The following is a 16520-nucleotide window of genomic DNA, read 5'->3' on the forward strand; positions in this document are numbered from 1 at the left end:
GGGTTCATATCTAACAGGATTATATCTTTCAGTCTAAAGAGATTGTGTTTTCTGCAGACCAGCCTGCTCACTTGCTTACTTGCATGTGGAGGTAATGTCTGGGGAGCCATATCCACAACTGAAATTTCCTCCTTGAGAGCAGGTGGGCTCTGGTTTCAAGGGTGCATCTCTGAATGCTGACAGGAGACTTCACATCTTGTGTCTGAACCATGCTGAGGTTTCTCATTGAAACACATTGTTGAAGAAACTCTTGACCTGCCAGGTTCCTGTTTTGCAATATGACCCAGCATCCTCATATGTTCTTCAGGAAGATCCCCAGCTGTTTTGAACAGGCTAATTCCTTCCTCTGCTCCCACCACTGCTGCTTAGACTGTGACGTTTCAGAAGATCTGAGTGAATAATGAGAGGATGAAAAACAAAAAATGCCAAGGGAGGAAGATTTACATGGAAGCAGTTTCTTCAAATTTGCCATTAGGACAAAACCCACTGCATTTTACCCTAGGTAGAACACTTAAGTTATTATCACGTTATTTAACTTTATTCTGGCACATTAAAACCTGGCAACTGTGGCATGAGAAATGCCCTTTAGAAATGAGAAGCAGGCACTTAGTTTGGGAAAGAAAAATCCTTGCCAGTGTAACAGCACTGCCTGCATCCTGACACAGCTCTAGACCCCAAAGATGCTGCTCCGTGGAAAGCCCCTCTTTCAGGACCTCTGACTGCAGCCCGTCTGCCTGTGGTGAGGTTGTAGCCAGAGGTGGAACAGCTCCTGGCTCAGAGTCCCTCATCCTCAGCATCTGGGCACACACGGACCTTGAGCAGGGCTCTCTGTGCTCTTTGGCTCTCTCTGCTGGCTGCAGAGCACCCCAATCCTGGGCTTGTGCTCGGCACTGTCCCCCCAATGGCACCCTCTGGGGAGCACGCTGCTGTGGGGAGCAGACACAGGGGGTGAGGAATATTGTGTTGGAAGAACCACAAACTCTGCCAGGCACAAGAAGTAAAGCAGGAAAAAAGAGCTGCCAGAAAAGAATTACAAAAGAGCTTTGCAAATGTGACAGCCAGTTTCCAGAGGGATCCTTTTTCTTCCTCAGTCACGAGCAAAAGGAGAGGTTTTCCTTGAAGGCAGAGTACAGAGCTCTGTGTAAGGGAGCAAATGATCTACCTCGGGAGAGCAGCACCAGGCTGATTGCCGGGCTGGGAGGGAATCACTGCCTTGGGCTCTGTGCCTGGGACATCTCCTAACAGGGGTTGTGGGATGAGTATGGAGGGCCCGGAGCATCTCTGAGCTCTCCTCCTGGGAATGCCTTTCCAGGGCTGGAGGCCAGAACACTTCATCCTTCTGCACAACAGAGCACAGCAGGCTGCTGCCTGCAAGAGCCAGCTGCAAGGGAGAGGGAGGCAAGCAGTGGAGAGCATCAGGAGGGATGCTCTGTTGCTGTATGTGAGACCAATTCTCTCTCTCCCTTGTCCAGCAGCCAGTCTAGGTGATAAACAAAGCCTGGGTTTGCATTATTTCATGTTTTCTCTGGGAATATCTTTGTACAAAATACTAGGGACCTTCATTAAATTAATTTTCTTAATTGAATGACCAGGTTTGTTTCTTTATCAATGATGCTGGGAGTGATGGTTCATGGCACAAACTGGCATTTTTACTATACATATGAAGAAAACTGAACTTGTGGGTGTTTTTTGGTGACTTTTAATTTTTTTTTCTTATATTTTACAAGTTGTTTATGGGGTAAGTTTTCTAAGACTGGGATACAAAAAGTTTTCTGAGATACCCAGTGTCTGGCCAAACAGCTATTCTCAGAAGTGTAATTGGGTTTTGAAAAAAAAACCCAACAAAGAACTCCCTAATAAAATAAAGACAAAGGTGAAGAAAAAAGGAATAAAAGTGTTTTTATTGCATTATTCTGGTGATAAGCTAACAAAGAGTCAGAAGGTGTTCAGTGAGCAAAGAGTACAGTCTGTTCCTTTATCATAATAACTTTTATTGCCTAGGTATATCTTCTCTCACCCTGCTCAACAGCCCTCCTGCTGAGAATTCGGACTCTTGCAGCAGTGAGTGCTTCTCTCCAAGCACCTGGTGCTCAGCCATGTGGGGGCTGGGGGCAGATCTGGTGCTCCTCAGAGATGCTGGGAGTTGGGTGGGATGAAAGGAAACTTTCCTGTGGTGCAAGAAGAGCTCTGGGAATCAGAGATGCTCCCGGTAGCTGCAATCAGCTGGTGCAATTCCTGTGAGCAGCCCCAGAGGCAGAGTAAAGGCAAAGGCACCACAGAGCATCTTATGGGCTCCTCTGGGGGGAGAAGACTTGTGCCCATGGGTCCAAGTTCTTGGTCTTTTCTGCAGAGCTAAAAGGAGTTAGATGGTGCCAGAGTGGACTCAGGGTGTGAAATCTGGGTCCCACAGGTTCTTCCTCTGCAGCACAGCTAGGATCACTTCAAGCTATATGTCCCCAACGAGCCTTCTGGACCAAAGAAGACTTCTCTTTTTTACCATTTAGAACTGCACCTAAAAAATAATCTTGGCCTGCTTGCTAGATCAAGAGACACACCCCGGCATCATTGGAGACTTTGCCTTTGGGGATGGTTGAGAAGCTCCTCACTGACTTCCCACAGGTGATGTGTGTTTCCAGGCCTTATACAATTTCTCTGGTTTTCATTAAGGGCAGCTCTTCAGGCAGCAGTTTCAAGCCCTTTTATGTTGTTCCTTAGGGACATTTCTCTGCATTGCCTCAGATGAATCACCTGCTGAAGGCACCTGCTGAAGGGGCACTACTGGGGTCTGCCTGTGGCAACAAATGCAAGAGGGGATCCATCTGAGTGTGGATCACCACAGCCCCTAACCTCTCCCAGACCCATGCTGAGGCTGTCCCTCCATGGAGCCTCCTCTCTGACCTGCAGAGAAAGTGGCTTGAGAACCTGTCCCAGAGCTGCTCTGCTCTTGGCAGCTCTGGCCTGTGTGCTGTACCTGTGTGCTCATCCAGATTCAGCCTTGCCCAGCAGGAGTGTTCCCAGCATGGAGCACTGTTCCATGCTCCGTGTCTAGGGATTGAATATACTTATTTAGTCTCCTTAGCCCATAACTCCCACATATCAAAAGGGAAAAATAAATATTTCGTTTTCTTTCTAGTCTTTTTAGCTCAGCATGGCAAAACCATCTCCTGCATTGTGCTTGTATAGCTCCCAGCACCTGGGATTGCTGGCACTGCCACAGTGCAATTACATGTGGTGATACTGCATTTAATGCCTTGGAAGTCAGCTCCCCAGACTCCAGGAACTCCTGAGCTGACACAAGGAGCAGTTTGTCTTTCTGTCTCTGAACTGGGGACATGCCTTCACCAGTACATCTTCATTAAGCTTCCCAGAAGCTGCCATGTCATGCCATCAGCTGTATTGAAACAGGCTGGTGTAGCTTATGAATCACTGTCTTTAATTCCTGCTTGTGACTGGGGATCATCCTCAACCCTTTTTGGGATGAGTTTCACTCCAGCAATTGGCAGGATTAAACTCCCTTCAGAAGCATGGGTTGAGCATTATGAACAAGGGGAAAAGTCCCAGGTGAGTAGTGGTCTATTTATATCCCATGAAAGATGGACTCTGTGCATAAGAATACTCAAGCTCCTGGCCCCTCCGCCCCCCTCCTGTTCCTCTAGCTGCTCTCTTGAGGCTCAGCACTAAAAAATTAGTTTCTTCTTGAAAGCTAAAAGGAACCTCAGTCAACACAAGAGTGAACAGGCAGGGGTGGGGAGGTCTCTGCTTTACTGAATCCCCTTAAATCTGCTCTGTTGATGCTACACAGCAGTGAAGAAATCAGATGTGAGCTGGGACATTTACTGCCTCCTCACAGAGTCTGTCTCCACATTTTCAAGCAGGGTCCTCTTCTTACCCTGCCTGTTTTTTGAGGCTGATTACTGATCTAAATTACCTGCACTTCTCAAATGCCTTTTTGGAGGCTTTTCCCTGCAGTGCAGCCCTGTCCACCCCACAGCAGTGGGTTAATCCTGCACCCTCCACAGCTGCACCAGCTGCAGAAATCCAGGGCTCAAAGAGGGTGAGGCTGTCTCCCTGTCCCCACAAAGTGCTGTGAGAACCACTGTGCCCTGCCCAGGCTGCACTGCACCCAGCTGTGGGAAAGAGGGCAGAGCCCCTAACCCCAAGGCACTGCATGTGGAGCAAGCATTTCCCCAGACCACCCCACAAAACCTATCCCACTTCCAAAGAAGGAGGAGAGGAGCTGGGGGCACACAGGATCATGTCGCAGCAAGGCTGCTGCAGCAGGTGCAGGATCCAGCTGGGCCAGCAGCAGTCCTTAGCCCTGCCTGCAGCACAGGCTAAGCCACGACTGCCCTGCTCCAGGGAGGGAGGGCAGAATCCAGCCCTGCCTCTGGCCCCCTCAGAGGGGCTGATATCAGCAGCTCCCCTCCCCGGGCATGTCCCTGCTGCCTTTGCCTGTTGCCTTTGTTTGTGGAGGAGCCCAGTGAGCTCTGTAGCAGGGCTGGGATTTCACACTTGGCAATGACAAGGGATTCACCTTCCCCTCAGCCCGTATCCAACAGCCCCCTGCCTACAGGGAAAGGAGGCGCAGAGCAAGAATGAAAGCAATGGTCCATGAGCCATCATGAATGATGCCCCACAGAGAGCTACGCTCAGCACAGACCAGAGGCAGCTTAACAAGCCTTCAGCTGGGGAATCCACCTTCACTGGAGTCATGCTGAGCTCTCTGCCCATGAACATCTCCGAAATCCCCTGCTTTTCACCCTTCTTTCACATATGATGTCTACAAAATACTTATTTTTAATCCTGAATGATGAATTTCTCATCAAAGCAGCACCTATCCCCTGTGCAGCATGTTTGCTCTACAGCTCCAATTTATCTGCGAGTGTGTGGCACAAACCAGCCCGGCCAGAAAGCTGAGACTTTGCAAAAGCATGAAAAATTTGTCTTCCATTGAGAAAATAATGTTTTTCTCACAATGCTATCTCCTACCCTGCTGAACCCTTCGATATTGCCTTTCGAGATGATGAGGTGGGTAGAAAAACTGCTGTGACCAGTTCATTAGCTGGAGAGGAGCTGGTGTCATGGGGTTAACATCTCAGCTTCATGGGGATGCGAAACCACCCCCTGCACAGCAGAACAAAGGAAAACTTTCTGAAGGAATCCCAGGAACAGTGTTTGTCAGGAATGTTGCAAGGAGTAAAATATGTCAGGTGAGGAAACCTTTTAGTGCCTGTGGCTGAGGAGGGAATGAGATGTGTGGTGTAAACTTGTACCATGAACTACTTTTATCATCCCCATCACTTGAAATACACAGCTGAGATTTTTACTGATCCCTCTGGTGACGGGCGTAAATCCTCCGGACTGGCTTGAAGTGCCAAGCACTGTGGGCTTGATTCAGACACAACTGCAGGGATTTGATATCTAAAATATCACCATGGCTCTAGTTCTTTTATAAGACCACAGAAAAAATATCACATTATGACACACCGTGTGCGTGTGCGTACATGTGGATGTGGATGGTGTTGGCTGCCCTGAGACAGGCAGCGTTCTGAAGATGGGCAGCCTGAGAGGTAACCTCAGTTTTCTCATTGACCACCGAGCCTCAGCATCACCGTTTGAAACATAAATTTTATTGCAACAGAGAATTAAAAATAGTACATTTGAAAGAGTTGCAGAGTGCATGTCATCAAAGAACTAGTCAGAAATCACAACTCAAGCAAATCATGTACAATTGGAACAGAAAGTTTTATTAAAACAAGTGGAAATCAAACTCAAATTTTCCTTCTTTGTTTAATTTCACCATAACTGTGGATTGTGTATTTACAGTCTTCGCCTCTTGTGGTGAAGGTTCTGCTCAGGGCAGGGCAGGGATGGATGGGGAGGAGAGGTGGGTTTCAAAAGCTAACAGGATGTGAAAGTTTTCCAGAAGAAGTTCTTGCAGCCTGCTTTGCGTTCCCGGGGTGCCAGAGCGGGATTTGAGTTAGCCGAGCGCTCCAGCTCCAGTCTCACTTCATCCTGCTCAGCCCCTCGGGACAAGTCCTCAGACTCCAGGGCTTCATTTTCTGTCTGACTTGGCTCTGAAAGCAGTTCTGCCAAAAAGTACTTGGCCAGTTCCTTGGGGACAAAAGACAGAAAGGGAAAAAGAGATAGAGAGACCACAATTACTCCTTGATTTTTGTGGGCTCACCACTCTGTTCGTCTAAGACTTCTCCATGACCAGATTACAGACATTCAGGATGCAGGAGGAGAAGAGGAGCCCTGGCTTTCCAAAGAGCCCAGCCTGATGACTGCTATGCAGCAGTTGTGTCTACGGCATCTACCTGGTGTGGGGAACAGACTGCTGTCCTGTCCATGACAGGGAATGAACTCGTCTTTACCTCCTCTTCCCACGGCTCCAGCACTCAGCGAGGATGCCATGAGCCTGCTGCTAAAGTGACACGGGAAAGGTCTTTGGGGGAGCTGGCAGGGGAGGTTGAATTGGTCACCATCTCATTGGGACTAATTTTTCTTCTAGTCCCTCCAAGCCTCGGCTGTCACCCAGCATGGATGAGGCCATTGTTCTGTGCTCTGGGGAAGCTGCCTTCAATCTGCGACCCGGAGAAAGCCTTGGGAGCTTCTCCAGGAGCTCTGCCCTGTGCTCCAGCAGTGCCTGCTCCTTACTGCCCACCAGCACCCAGCTGGACTGTCTCACCTCCCAGCACCAGCTGTCCAACCTGTCGATGGCTCAGCCCCGGCGGGGAGCCGGGGTCTCTGCGGGGAAAGGGGGGTCTGCAGCAAGGCGTCTGAAACAGGGACATTGGGGAAGGCTGGCGGGGAACGGGAGGGGTCTGCAGCAGGGGTGCAGGGGCTGTGACAGGGAGCGGAGGTTCTGCAGCGGGGGATCGGGGTGTCTGTAGGAGCGGGAGCCTGCAGCGCGGCCGTCGGGGCGCCCGAGGGGTACCCGCGGTGCCCGCGCCGTCGCGGGGCTCTCACCTGCTTCCCGGCGGCGGCGGCCAGCGACTTCTGCAGGAACTGCCGGAGCCGCGGGTCCGAGGGGGCGGCCGAGACGGTGCCGAGGGCCAGGGCGATGGAGAGCAGGGCCAGGGCGCACTGGAGGCGGCACGACAGCATCTCGCCGGCGGGTCGGGCGCGGGAGGCGGCGGCGGGAGGCGCTGGCGGCTCCGCTGCGGCTCGGCTCCGGCGTTGGGGATCTCCTCGCCGCCCGCCGCCTTTATAAACCCTTCTCCTGACGTCAAGGCGGGGGCGCCCCCCTCGCCCCACGCCGCCGGGGGTGGGTCTCTGGGACGGGGGGGGAACGGGTCCGGGGATGCTCCGCTCTGCCCGGCGCCGGCCAAGCCTCCGCGGTTCCCCCTGAGCTCCCCTCCCCTCTGTCCGCCCCCAGTCCCCGTCCCCAAATCACCGCCTTTCCAGAGCTCCCGACCCTGCCCGTCCGCTCCCTCCTCCCCGGAGCTCACCGGAGGGGCCGTGGGGGTCCCGGCTGTCACCGCCCACCCGCGGCTCTGACCCAGTGCCGGAGGGTGAAGCCCCCCAGCAGCCGCTCTGCCAAAGCCCCTCGCCCTGGAGCCGGGTCTCGCCCCGTCGGTGAGGAACGGCTCCAGAACCCGGGGAGCTGCAAAGGGTCTCCTGAAGGGCGATTGCCTCCGGCTCCTGCAGAGGGTGGGGGTGCTGAGGTGCCCTTGGGGGTCCTTTTGCCGCCCCTGTCCCTGTGGGTCTCTCCGGCGCCGGGGTGTTCCCAGGCTCCTTCCCGCGGGCAGCTCCGGAGGCAGCGGGAGCCTCCGGGGACAGTGCCCCGGCTCTTGCCGTGGCTCTGCAGCTCCGGGAAGCGATGACAAATCTGTGCCTGGGTCGGGGCGTGCTGGACCCTTGTCTCCATCTCAGGGTCGCTGGACTTGCTGGTCCCTTAGCATTCACCTATTGCACTGGGGTGGTGGGACAGTCTCTCCCACTCCTCCAGCCTCTCATGTGAGCTGGCTGGTGCCCACAACGGGAAAAGCTGCTTCAAACCCCCTGAAGGATCAGCCTCCTCATCTGTCTCCCAGCTGGCAGGAGCAGAGGAGGATGTGCTGGAAAGGGCCTCTGTTGTCAAAAAAGGGCTATAAGAATCTTTCCTATCTCAATTTCCAGCTGAGGAAAGTCAAAGACTTGAGGGGACAAGAATTCAAGTACTGCGAAAATGTCTCCAGAAGCCTTCAAAATGACATTTTGTTTTATGATGAATTAATGTGCATCCCCTGTCCCGCTTTCAACCCTGGTGCTGCTGTCTGGGTTTGTTGAATCTGACCAGGGAGTGTGAAGCATGAAACAAAGTGTTCCTGCTCTGTATCACAGTCCAACATGATGAATTGGAGCTGGTTGCTGGTTCCAGACCAGGCAGAGCTTTGGGCTGCACTGCTACTGCCCTCCCTGGATGGTGCCTCCCTTCCTTTGTGCAGTGCAGCTCTGCAGCCTCACATAGCTTTCATCCTCTTCATCTTTCCCAAATTGTGGAGCAAAATTAATGAAAATCATGAGATAATAAGCTTTCATTTGTAGCCCATGAGACCCTGAGGGTTGGGTTTACTTGTGCTGCATTTATAGCCAGTTTTCCCCCATCTACCTGACGTGAGCAAGGCCAAGCTCTGTGTTCCTGGGACCCTGTCTGCCTTCTAGCACTGGTCTTGCTCTGGGGAAACAGGTGGAGAAGAATCAGCCCCTGCTCTGGCTTAGACAAATTTCCTTGCTTTGGGCACAGGACACAGTCTCCTACAAAGGCCAAAATAAATGACTGGACCCAAAAGAGCAGATTGTCTCTAAGGGCTGTGACTGTCAGAGCTTTTCTCTCCACTAAGATCCTGTGTTAGCAGCTGGACCAGCATCTCTCTCCTCCTGTGGGCAAAGAAGCAGAGCCAGTCCTGGGTGTAGCAAATGGCCAAGGCAGCAGATGCCAGGGCACCAAACCTATCCTGGAACTCTTGCCTGCTGTCAAGAGAGGATTCCTAGGAAAGAATTCTCTCAGCAGCAAAAAATTTGCCACTTTTCTAAATGCACCAATAGCAACAAGCTGGGCTCTCTCATTCTACTTGCACTGAGAATAGAATTGTTTTGTAGCCCCCAGGCTCTCCTGTTTGGCACAGCCCAGTCCAGCTCAGCTGTGCCATGCTGCAGTGCAAGCCTGGGCCAGCTTTGCAGAAGGCTCCAGCTGCCCACCAGCTCATCCCAGCTCCCACAGCCCAGGGCAGTGCAGCCTGCTTGGGTTCCACATTAGAGAGGAGCAGAGTTGGGAACGGGAGACAACACTGGGTTATTTCAGACTCCCCTGTGGCGTACTGGAAGCTGTTATCTAACATCTCCTGCCATGACACAGCAGGCAACTCTCCAGGCTGGCACTCCTTCTGTTGTTCAGCATGTCACCCCAAGGGGATGGGGACACTGGGAACCCCCATCATGCCAGAGCTGCCATCCTCCTTTGGCTTCCACAGTGATGGATCTTCTCTGAAGTGCCAGAGGGATCAGTTCAGCACCTGTATTTCTTAGAGCACTGCAATGGGCGGGAGAGCAGCCTTGGACTACTGGATAGGTTGGAGAGCTGTGCTACATTTCATCACCCTTTGGACCCATCTGGACACCAACATGGAGATGAGAACTGTAGGAGCTGGCACAGTGCAGGAGCAACCTCATTGATGAGTTCCCCTCTTTCTCATTTCCTGATAACTTCCTGTGGGGCCAGCAGGACTTAGACACACCTAATGGGATTTTGCAGAGTTGCATAGCTCAGTTGGAGATGGATGGGTTCCAGATGCACTGGCAGGGATGGTTTCAGGAAGCTGGTATGGTCCTGCTGCCATCAAATGGGGGAAGATACCAGACTTGATTCCTAAGGGATTTTGAGAGGCCGTTCTTGATGTCCTTCCCAAACCCAAGCTGCTCAGCACCTTGCTTTTCCCCCAGCTACCCACAGCACCTCTGTGTGCATGAACCCAGCTCTATTAAAGATGTTCAGAACTGTTCCTGCCCTGTCTTCACCCACACCTTGTTTTTCATTTTTGCATTTACCCAGCCCAATCCTGCTCTGCCAGCCCTCCCTGGCCAGCTGGCAGTGCAGGGCATCCAGCCACAGAGCAAAAATGACCAGTGGGACTTTGGGTTGGAAAAATGTTGGAGTTGTTGGGTTCCCTACAGTCCAGTCCAGTACCAGGCAAGGACAGACTGTCAGTCACACTGGAAATTCCTGGCTTGGATGTTCACAGGCTACTATGGCTTTTCCAGACACGTGGGGACAAGGCTTGGAAGAAGAGGTTGGCTCTGACTCCATCTCTGTGTGCAGCACTGGAGCTGGGTGCTGTCCCTCTGCTCCCCCCTCTGCCTGAGGGACGCTGGAGGAATTACATCAGTGTTCCCCAGCAACAGGGGAATGGTGACCTCAGGGAAGTGTCTTGGATTTGTCCCACTGAATTTCAGAAGCTCACCTCAGGAAAGTGTGGTTGGTTTCTTCTCTATGATCATGCCCTCCATCAGGACACGACAAGGCTCCTGAGCCGAGCAGTCTCAGAAAGTTTCTGACATCTACCTTTGTAGGATTTTACCTTTTTGGGATTCAGCTGAGGTTGTGAGGCTGGTGAAGCAGGATCAGAGAAAAGCTTTGATGGAACTGGTCCCCTAGAAATATCTCAACCTGTTTAAAGGAGAGAAACTGCACTCCCATGGGGTCTGAGCTTTGTTGACAGATACAGTGTTGAATGGACCAAAGTTTTCAGGTATAATGTTTGTGAGAATTCCTCTGATGTTCTCCTTCTGAAAAGTTTTGTTTCTTTTCAAGGAAAATCTAAAGGAAAAACACCACGTGCTTTGGTTCAGAAAACTACCTTGTGCTGACCTGAAGGAACCAGCAACAAGGGAGAGGAGAAAGGGAGTCCATCTGCTCCATATAAGTCTGGACTGTCTCCCGCAGAGGACTCCTGGGGAGGGGGTAAGGACAGACCCCCAGACGTCCTCATGACTCTGGTGCAGGCATGGAGCAGTGAATGAGCTGCAGATTGATTTACAAGTTTCCCTTTCCCCAGCACCTCCATGGGATCAGTGTGCTCTGGATTTTTTTGCATTCATTCTCCAGCCAGATAAATCCATCATCCTCTCGGCTGTGGCAAAGGCAATTCTGCTCCTTTCTTTCTGCCGCAGCGCTGCAGGGCATGTGGCTTTGCAGACGATTGAATCGCTCTGAATTCCTGTGACTGCTTCCTTACCCCCACGCTTCAGCTTGCTCCAGGGACCCAGGGCAGTCCAGCAATGCCCGGGTCTGGGTGCCCAGGCTGTGTGCTCGGCAGCGAATCGTGCCCTCTGCTGTCACCGCAGCCGCCAGCCCGGCTCCCATCGCACCTTATCTCTCTCGAAACACTCTCCACACTCCCAGCTCTGCTTCCACGAGCAGGACAGTTCTGCCCTGGATCACTACCTTGCCAGCAGGGAATACCTTTTTTCTTCATATTGTAGCCCTCAAGCTGGTAGCCCTGAGCAGTGATCTGGGAGCCAGGGCGGTGGCATTCCCGCACTGCCTCTGGACCTGCAGCTGGTGCTGTGGGGCAGTGAGGGAGCTGCTACAGCCCCACAGCTCTAAGCAGCTTGCTGGAAATCTAATAGAGCAGGTTCCTGCCCCGGGAGATCCAGATGAGTGGAGAAAGGGTAGTCAGTCACGCCTGAGTGATAATAAAAACCAAGAGCTCAATAAGGGAGAGAGCCTCTGGCTGAATGGTACCACATACCCCTGGAATGGGGCACAGAGACAGCAGCAATGTTGGTGTTGTACATGGGCTTACAACAGCCCTGAGAGGTTTCTGTTTTTATAGTAAAACTTTAAAAACAGAAACAGATCCAAGAGAATTTGCCTCTCCATCAATTAATTACAAACCTTTGGGATTTCTGCTCCAGTAGCAAAGAGGTAAGGCAGTCAGGCTGTGGAGGTTCACAGAGGTGGAATTCTACTACCTAATTTTTGAAATGTCTTTGTCTAAGAGCCCGAGCTGTGTTTAGGATTTCTGATGCTGCTACCTGAGATTTATTCTTAGGATACCGCCATGACATCCATAGGGCTGATAGCAGCTGCCTTGAAGGGAAAAGGGAAGGGGAGAGAGAAGAGAAAGGGGAAGGGAAAGACATGGTAAAGACAAGGGAAAGACCAGCACAAACACGTGCAGAAACAAAGCTGACCAGGCTGAGCTAAGAGTTATATACCAGGTATAATAGGTGAGTTAAATACCAGGCTATTTACCCGTACTACTGCAGTGGCTGCCAGGAGTCAGGGCTGTGTTTGGGACCATACAGAGAGATGCTGGCCTGAGCTGTGAGGAATTATTGCCACGAGGAAAGAGATGATGGGCACAGATGGATGAGCACACAAAATCAGGAAATAATTATCTCTGCTTTATCTCTGTATATAACTCTCCTCTATTAACACCATCTCTTTTCATCCTGGAAAAGGCCCTGGGGAGACCTTTTAGCACCTTCCAGTACCTAAACAGGATTATAGAAAGTCGGTGATGGACTTTTTACAGGGATGTGCAGGGACAGGACAAAGGGGAATTTTTTTAAACTGAAATAGAGGCAAATTAGGTTAGATAAAAGGAAGAAATTCTTTACTGTGAGGGTGCTGAGGAATAGCTAACCTAGAGAAGCTGTGGACGCTCCACAAATGGAAGAGCAGGCTGGATGAGGCTTTGAGCAACCCGATGTTGTGGAGAGCATCCCAGTCCACGGTTGGAATTGAATGATCTTTAGAGTGAGTCCCTTCCAACCCGAACGGCTCCATAATGCCAGGACTGCGTGCTTAAACTCCGTCTTCCACTGCCCTCTTGTGGAGATTCGGCAGAATGCAGCGGAGCTCCCCGGCCCCGGCCCCGGCCCCGGCCCCGGCCCCGGCCCCGGCCCCGGCCCCGGCCCCGGCCCCGGCCCCGGCCCCGGCCCCGGCCCCGGCCCCGGCCCCGGCCCCGGCCCCGGCCCCGGCCCCGGCCCCGGGGGTCGTCCATCAACGCTGCCAAAAGAAATAAAGCATCCCCTCCCCTTGTCCTGCTCACTCCCCTGGAGTTTGAATCCCCATTTCCATGCTGGGCCTTCCTGGCAGCCAGCCATTCCATGGGCTTGGTGGTGACCTTCCCTCTGAATGCCAGCCTGTCTCTGAAGCGGGGTTTTCCAAGGGCGAACAGCCCAGCAGGGCTGAGCAGTTGAGTGTTTGTGGGTGTAAAGCGGGCAAAAAGCAGGTGTAGGGCAGCTCTGTGTGTGCCGGCTCCCTCGCCTCTCCAAACACCATCCGTGCCAGATGCCTGCAGGCCTTTGACCGCGGATTGCTATCGCTTCAGCTGAACTGCCCGGAAAAGCCATGACATCACTGTTTAAAAAAAAATTAAAATCCGTCAGGAGGAGGAAACCGTGCTCCGGGAAAATACAGTATTTATTTTGCAAGTGCAGCTGAGCAAGTCAATAGGAAATAGAGGTCGTGGCTGCACAGCTGCTTTTCTGGGGCAAGTGGAGCTGTCAGTCCAGCCCAGCCACTTCCAAAAGTGACAACTGCAGTAACCAGAGAGGCGGCGAGCTCAAAGGCAAGCAGGTCCTGACAGGGAGGGGAGAAACCTAAGTATGTGTGTCAAATGAGAGCAGTGTGTCAAAACCCTGCTGTGAGGACAGCCAGCTTTACTAAACATTAAAAACCCACCCCAGAAAGGTAGAAAGGGAAAGCAAGTGAGGAAATAAGGTGGGAAAGCAAGATTTTGCTGTTGTCAACACTCAGGTAATGATCCATTTGTGGTCATTTTTCCAGCACGCTGTGTCTAACACAGGTAAGTTAGTGAGGGCTCATGCTGGCCTCAGCCTTCAAGGTGAAAAATAGGCTCTTGCCCAGAAAGATGTTTGGGAAGACCTCACTTCATGAAATGCCTGCCCCACAGCAGGCAGGTGCTTGTTGCAGTCATCCTGCCTGGCCAAACTAAACAGGAGGGGAGAGAGGCTGGCTCCAGCTCGTTGCTCAGCTCATGCCTCTTTGTGGGGTTTCTTCACATGCCAGCAGGTCTGGGCTGCTGGGAGACAAGCCAGAGGAGCTTGGGGTCACAAAATCATAGAATGGCTTGTGTTGGACGGGATGTTAAAGATCATCTTGTTACAACCCCCTGCCACGGGCAGAGACACCTTCCACTGATTACAGTTACTGAAGGCCTCATCCAGCCTGGCCTTGAACACTTCATGGATTTGATATCCACAGCTTCTCTGGGTAACCTGCTCCAGTGCCTCACCACCACCATGGGTAAGAATGTTTTCCTAACAGCTAATCTAAATCTACCTTCCTTCAGCTTAAGACCATTCCCCCTTGTGCCCCCACTACATGTCCTGGTGGAAAGTCCCTCTCCAACTCTCTCATGGGCTCCCTTTAGGTACAGTAAAGTGCTCTAAGGTCTCCCTGGAACCTTCTCCAAGCTGAACAGCCCCAATTCTCTCAGCATGTCCCCACTGAAGACGTGTTCCAACCCTGCAGCCAGCTTAGTGGCTCTCCTCTGGTCTCATTCCAACAGGTCTTGTGCTGGGGGCCGCAGAGCTGGACATAGTACTCAGGGAGGGACCTGGCAAGACCAGAGTAGAAGTTAAAAATTTTAACTTTCATAATGAAACAATGTGTTTATTTAGAGGCAAACAGGACAAGGCAACTGCACTGTCTTTAGATGAGCACAAAAAGCAGAGCTCAAAGATGTCGTAAGGAAGAACAGCAGACCTAAAAGCCACAAAGATGAGGATGAGCCACTCTAACCAGGTCAGCAGCCTGTCCAGATCCAGAGGCTATGCTAAGCAAGACGATTCATCAGGTGAAACTTCTCTAAGAATAGCATTGCTGTTATCAGTCACCCTGATCCCATTATGGGGCCCAAAAGGATCTTCATAGCTCCTGGTCCTAAAAACATTCAGGTGGTGTCAGCAATAGTTGTCTCAGCCTGCTGTGACCACCAGAAGGCCAAATCAGAGCAGCAAGGATGCTGCAAAACAGCAAATTGGCTCCCCCTCTTCTTGGCATTTTCTTCCCATACAAAGCTGCTTTGGTTATCTCACATCCACCTCTGTCCCATGGCCTGTTGAAAACCACATCCTTCTCTTCATCTCCAGCTCCTCCTAAGTGCAGCCCCTCCTGACCCTGCAAACAGCCAGGCCCTCCCCTTTCTGCTGGTGCTTCCAAGCGCCCCCATTGTGAATCATCTGGCAAGCCCCGAGAAAAAGTTATCCATGAATTAACTAAACTCAAAACGAAACTCAGACCCCACCCCGGGCCGTGCTGAGCCATGGCTGGGCTCCACACCAGTGCTGGTTCCAGCCAGTCCTGCCTGTGCAATTCAGAGAAACTTTTTGCCTGAGGCTCTTTGGTTTTCTGAAACCAGTGGAGCAGCACAGAGCTGCTGGGTTGCCTGCACAGAGCTCAGGGCCCGGGCACTCAGAGTTGCTCCCAGCACTCCACAGCCATCCAAACAGAGCAAAGCAGCTCCTCTCCCCACCAGGACGAGCCCAGGGACTCCCTCAGGCTGGGCTCTCTCAGCTCTGGCCCAAAGCCAGCGTGCAATGGCTGGAAACAGAGATGCTCTTGGCCAGTGAGGTCCTGGATGGGGTTACAGACCCTGCTCCCCTGAATCATCCCACAAGGCAGGCAGAACAGCAGCCCCCCCATCCCAGGCTCTGAGAAGAGAGGAGCAGCAGGCAGTCATCTTCCCTGAGCAATTCTGGCAACTACACTGTATTCCAGGAAATATAAATAACTACTCAGCCATCTGGAGCTGTCCCTGGGCTGGTTAGCAAAGGTTTCTCCCAGGCTCTGCCCTGTTCCCACTGGCTACTCAGTGCCAATGCAGAAAGCACCAAGGGGGTGGCACAGTCGCAACCAGGATCCTGAGCAAAGTTGAGTCTTGCTCCTGCCAGAGACTGCCTTCACTCAAGGCTGCAAGAGGCCCTGCCAGAGCCACACCGAGCCAAGGGCTCACACCCGGGCTCAGCATGCTCAGCCCCTTCCCAGGCACCAGCCAGGCTTCAAGGTGCTTAAGGAGAAGGACAGACAAGAACAGACCTCTCACTCCAGCATACATCACTTTTCTTCATTTTATTCTTTTATTTGTACAGCTATATTTTACAGAACGCATTAATGCAGTTTAGACACAGCCCAAACCCTGTCTCCCGAGATTGTTTATAACACAAGCATGTAAAATAAGACAAAAAAAAAATCCAAAACAAAAAAAAAATAAAACATTCTCCCACTTAAGAGTTCCACCAAAACTCCTTTTGCAACATCAGGCTGTACCTTGAAAAAACTGAGCTCAATATAGTCCATACACTGAAAACTTCCATTGAAAAGAAAGGCACCGTGCGAAACCACATTTTACATATATACAGACTGAGAACTAGAACAAAAAAATTACACTTTATTATTATTTTAAATTCCTTCTGCAGCTTTGTTGGTTTAATACACACTTTTTTGTAAATTGTAAACCTTCACTTGCAAAAAAATACAAATACACTGATGCATTTAGACA

At 51.7% G+C, this 16520-nt stretch overlaps 1 protein-coding gene across 1 annotated transcript; it reads right to left on the minus strand.

Annotated features, from left to right (window-relative positions):
• Positions 1-5610: 5610 nt before the first annotated feature.
• SST (somatostatin) lies at positions 5611-7193 on the minus strand. The gene is made up of 2 exons (XM_064385618.1): positions 6973-7193; positions 5611-6114 (listed from the first exon to the last, which is right to left on the minus strand). Exons 1-2 carry the CDS (start codon positions 7108-7110, stop codon positions 5902-5904), a joined length of 351 nt encoding a protein of 116 aa, XP_064241688.1. The 5' UTR covers positions 7111-7193; the 3' UTR covers positions 5611-5901.
• Between the last annotated feature and the right edge of the window lie 9327 nt (positions 7194-16520).

The sequence above is a fragment of the Passer domesticus genome, chromosome 11, assembly GCF_036417665.1.
Source record: "Passer domesticus isolate bPasDom1 chromosome 11, bPasDom1.hap1, whole genome shotgun sequence".
Taxonomy (NCBI): domain Eukaryota; kingdom Metazoa; phylum Chordata; class Aves; order Passeriformes; family Passeridae; genus Passer; species Passer domesticus.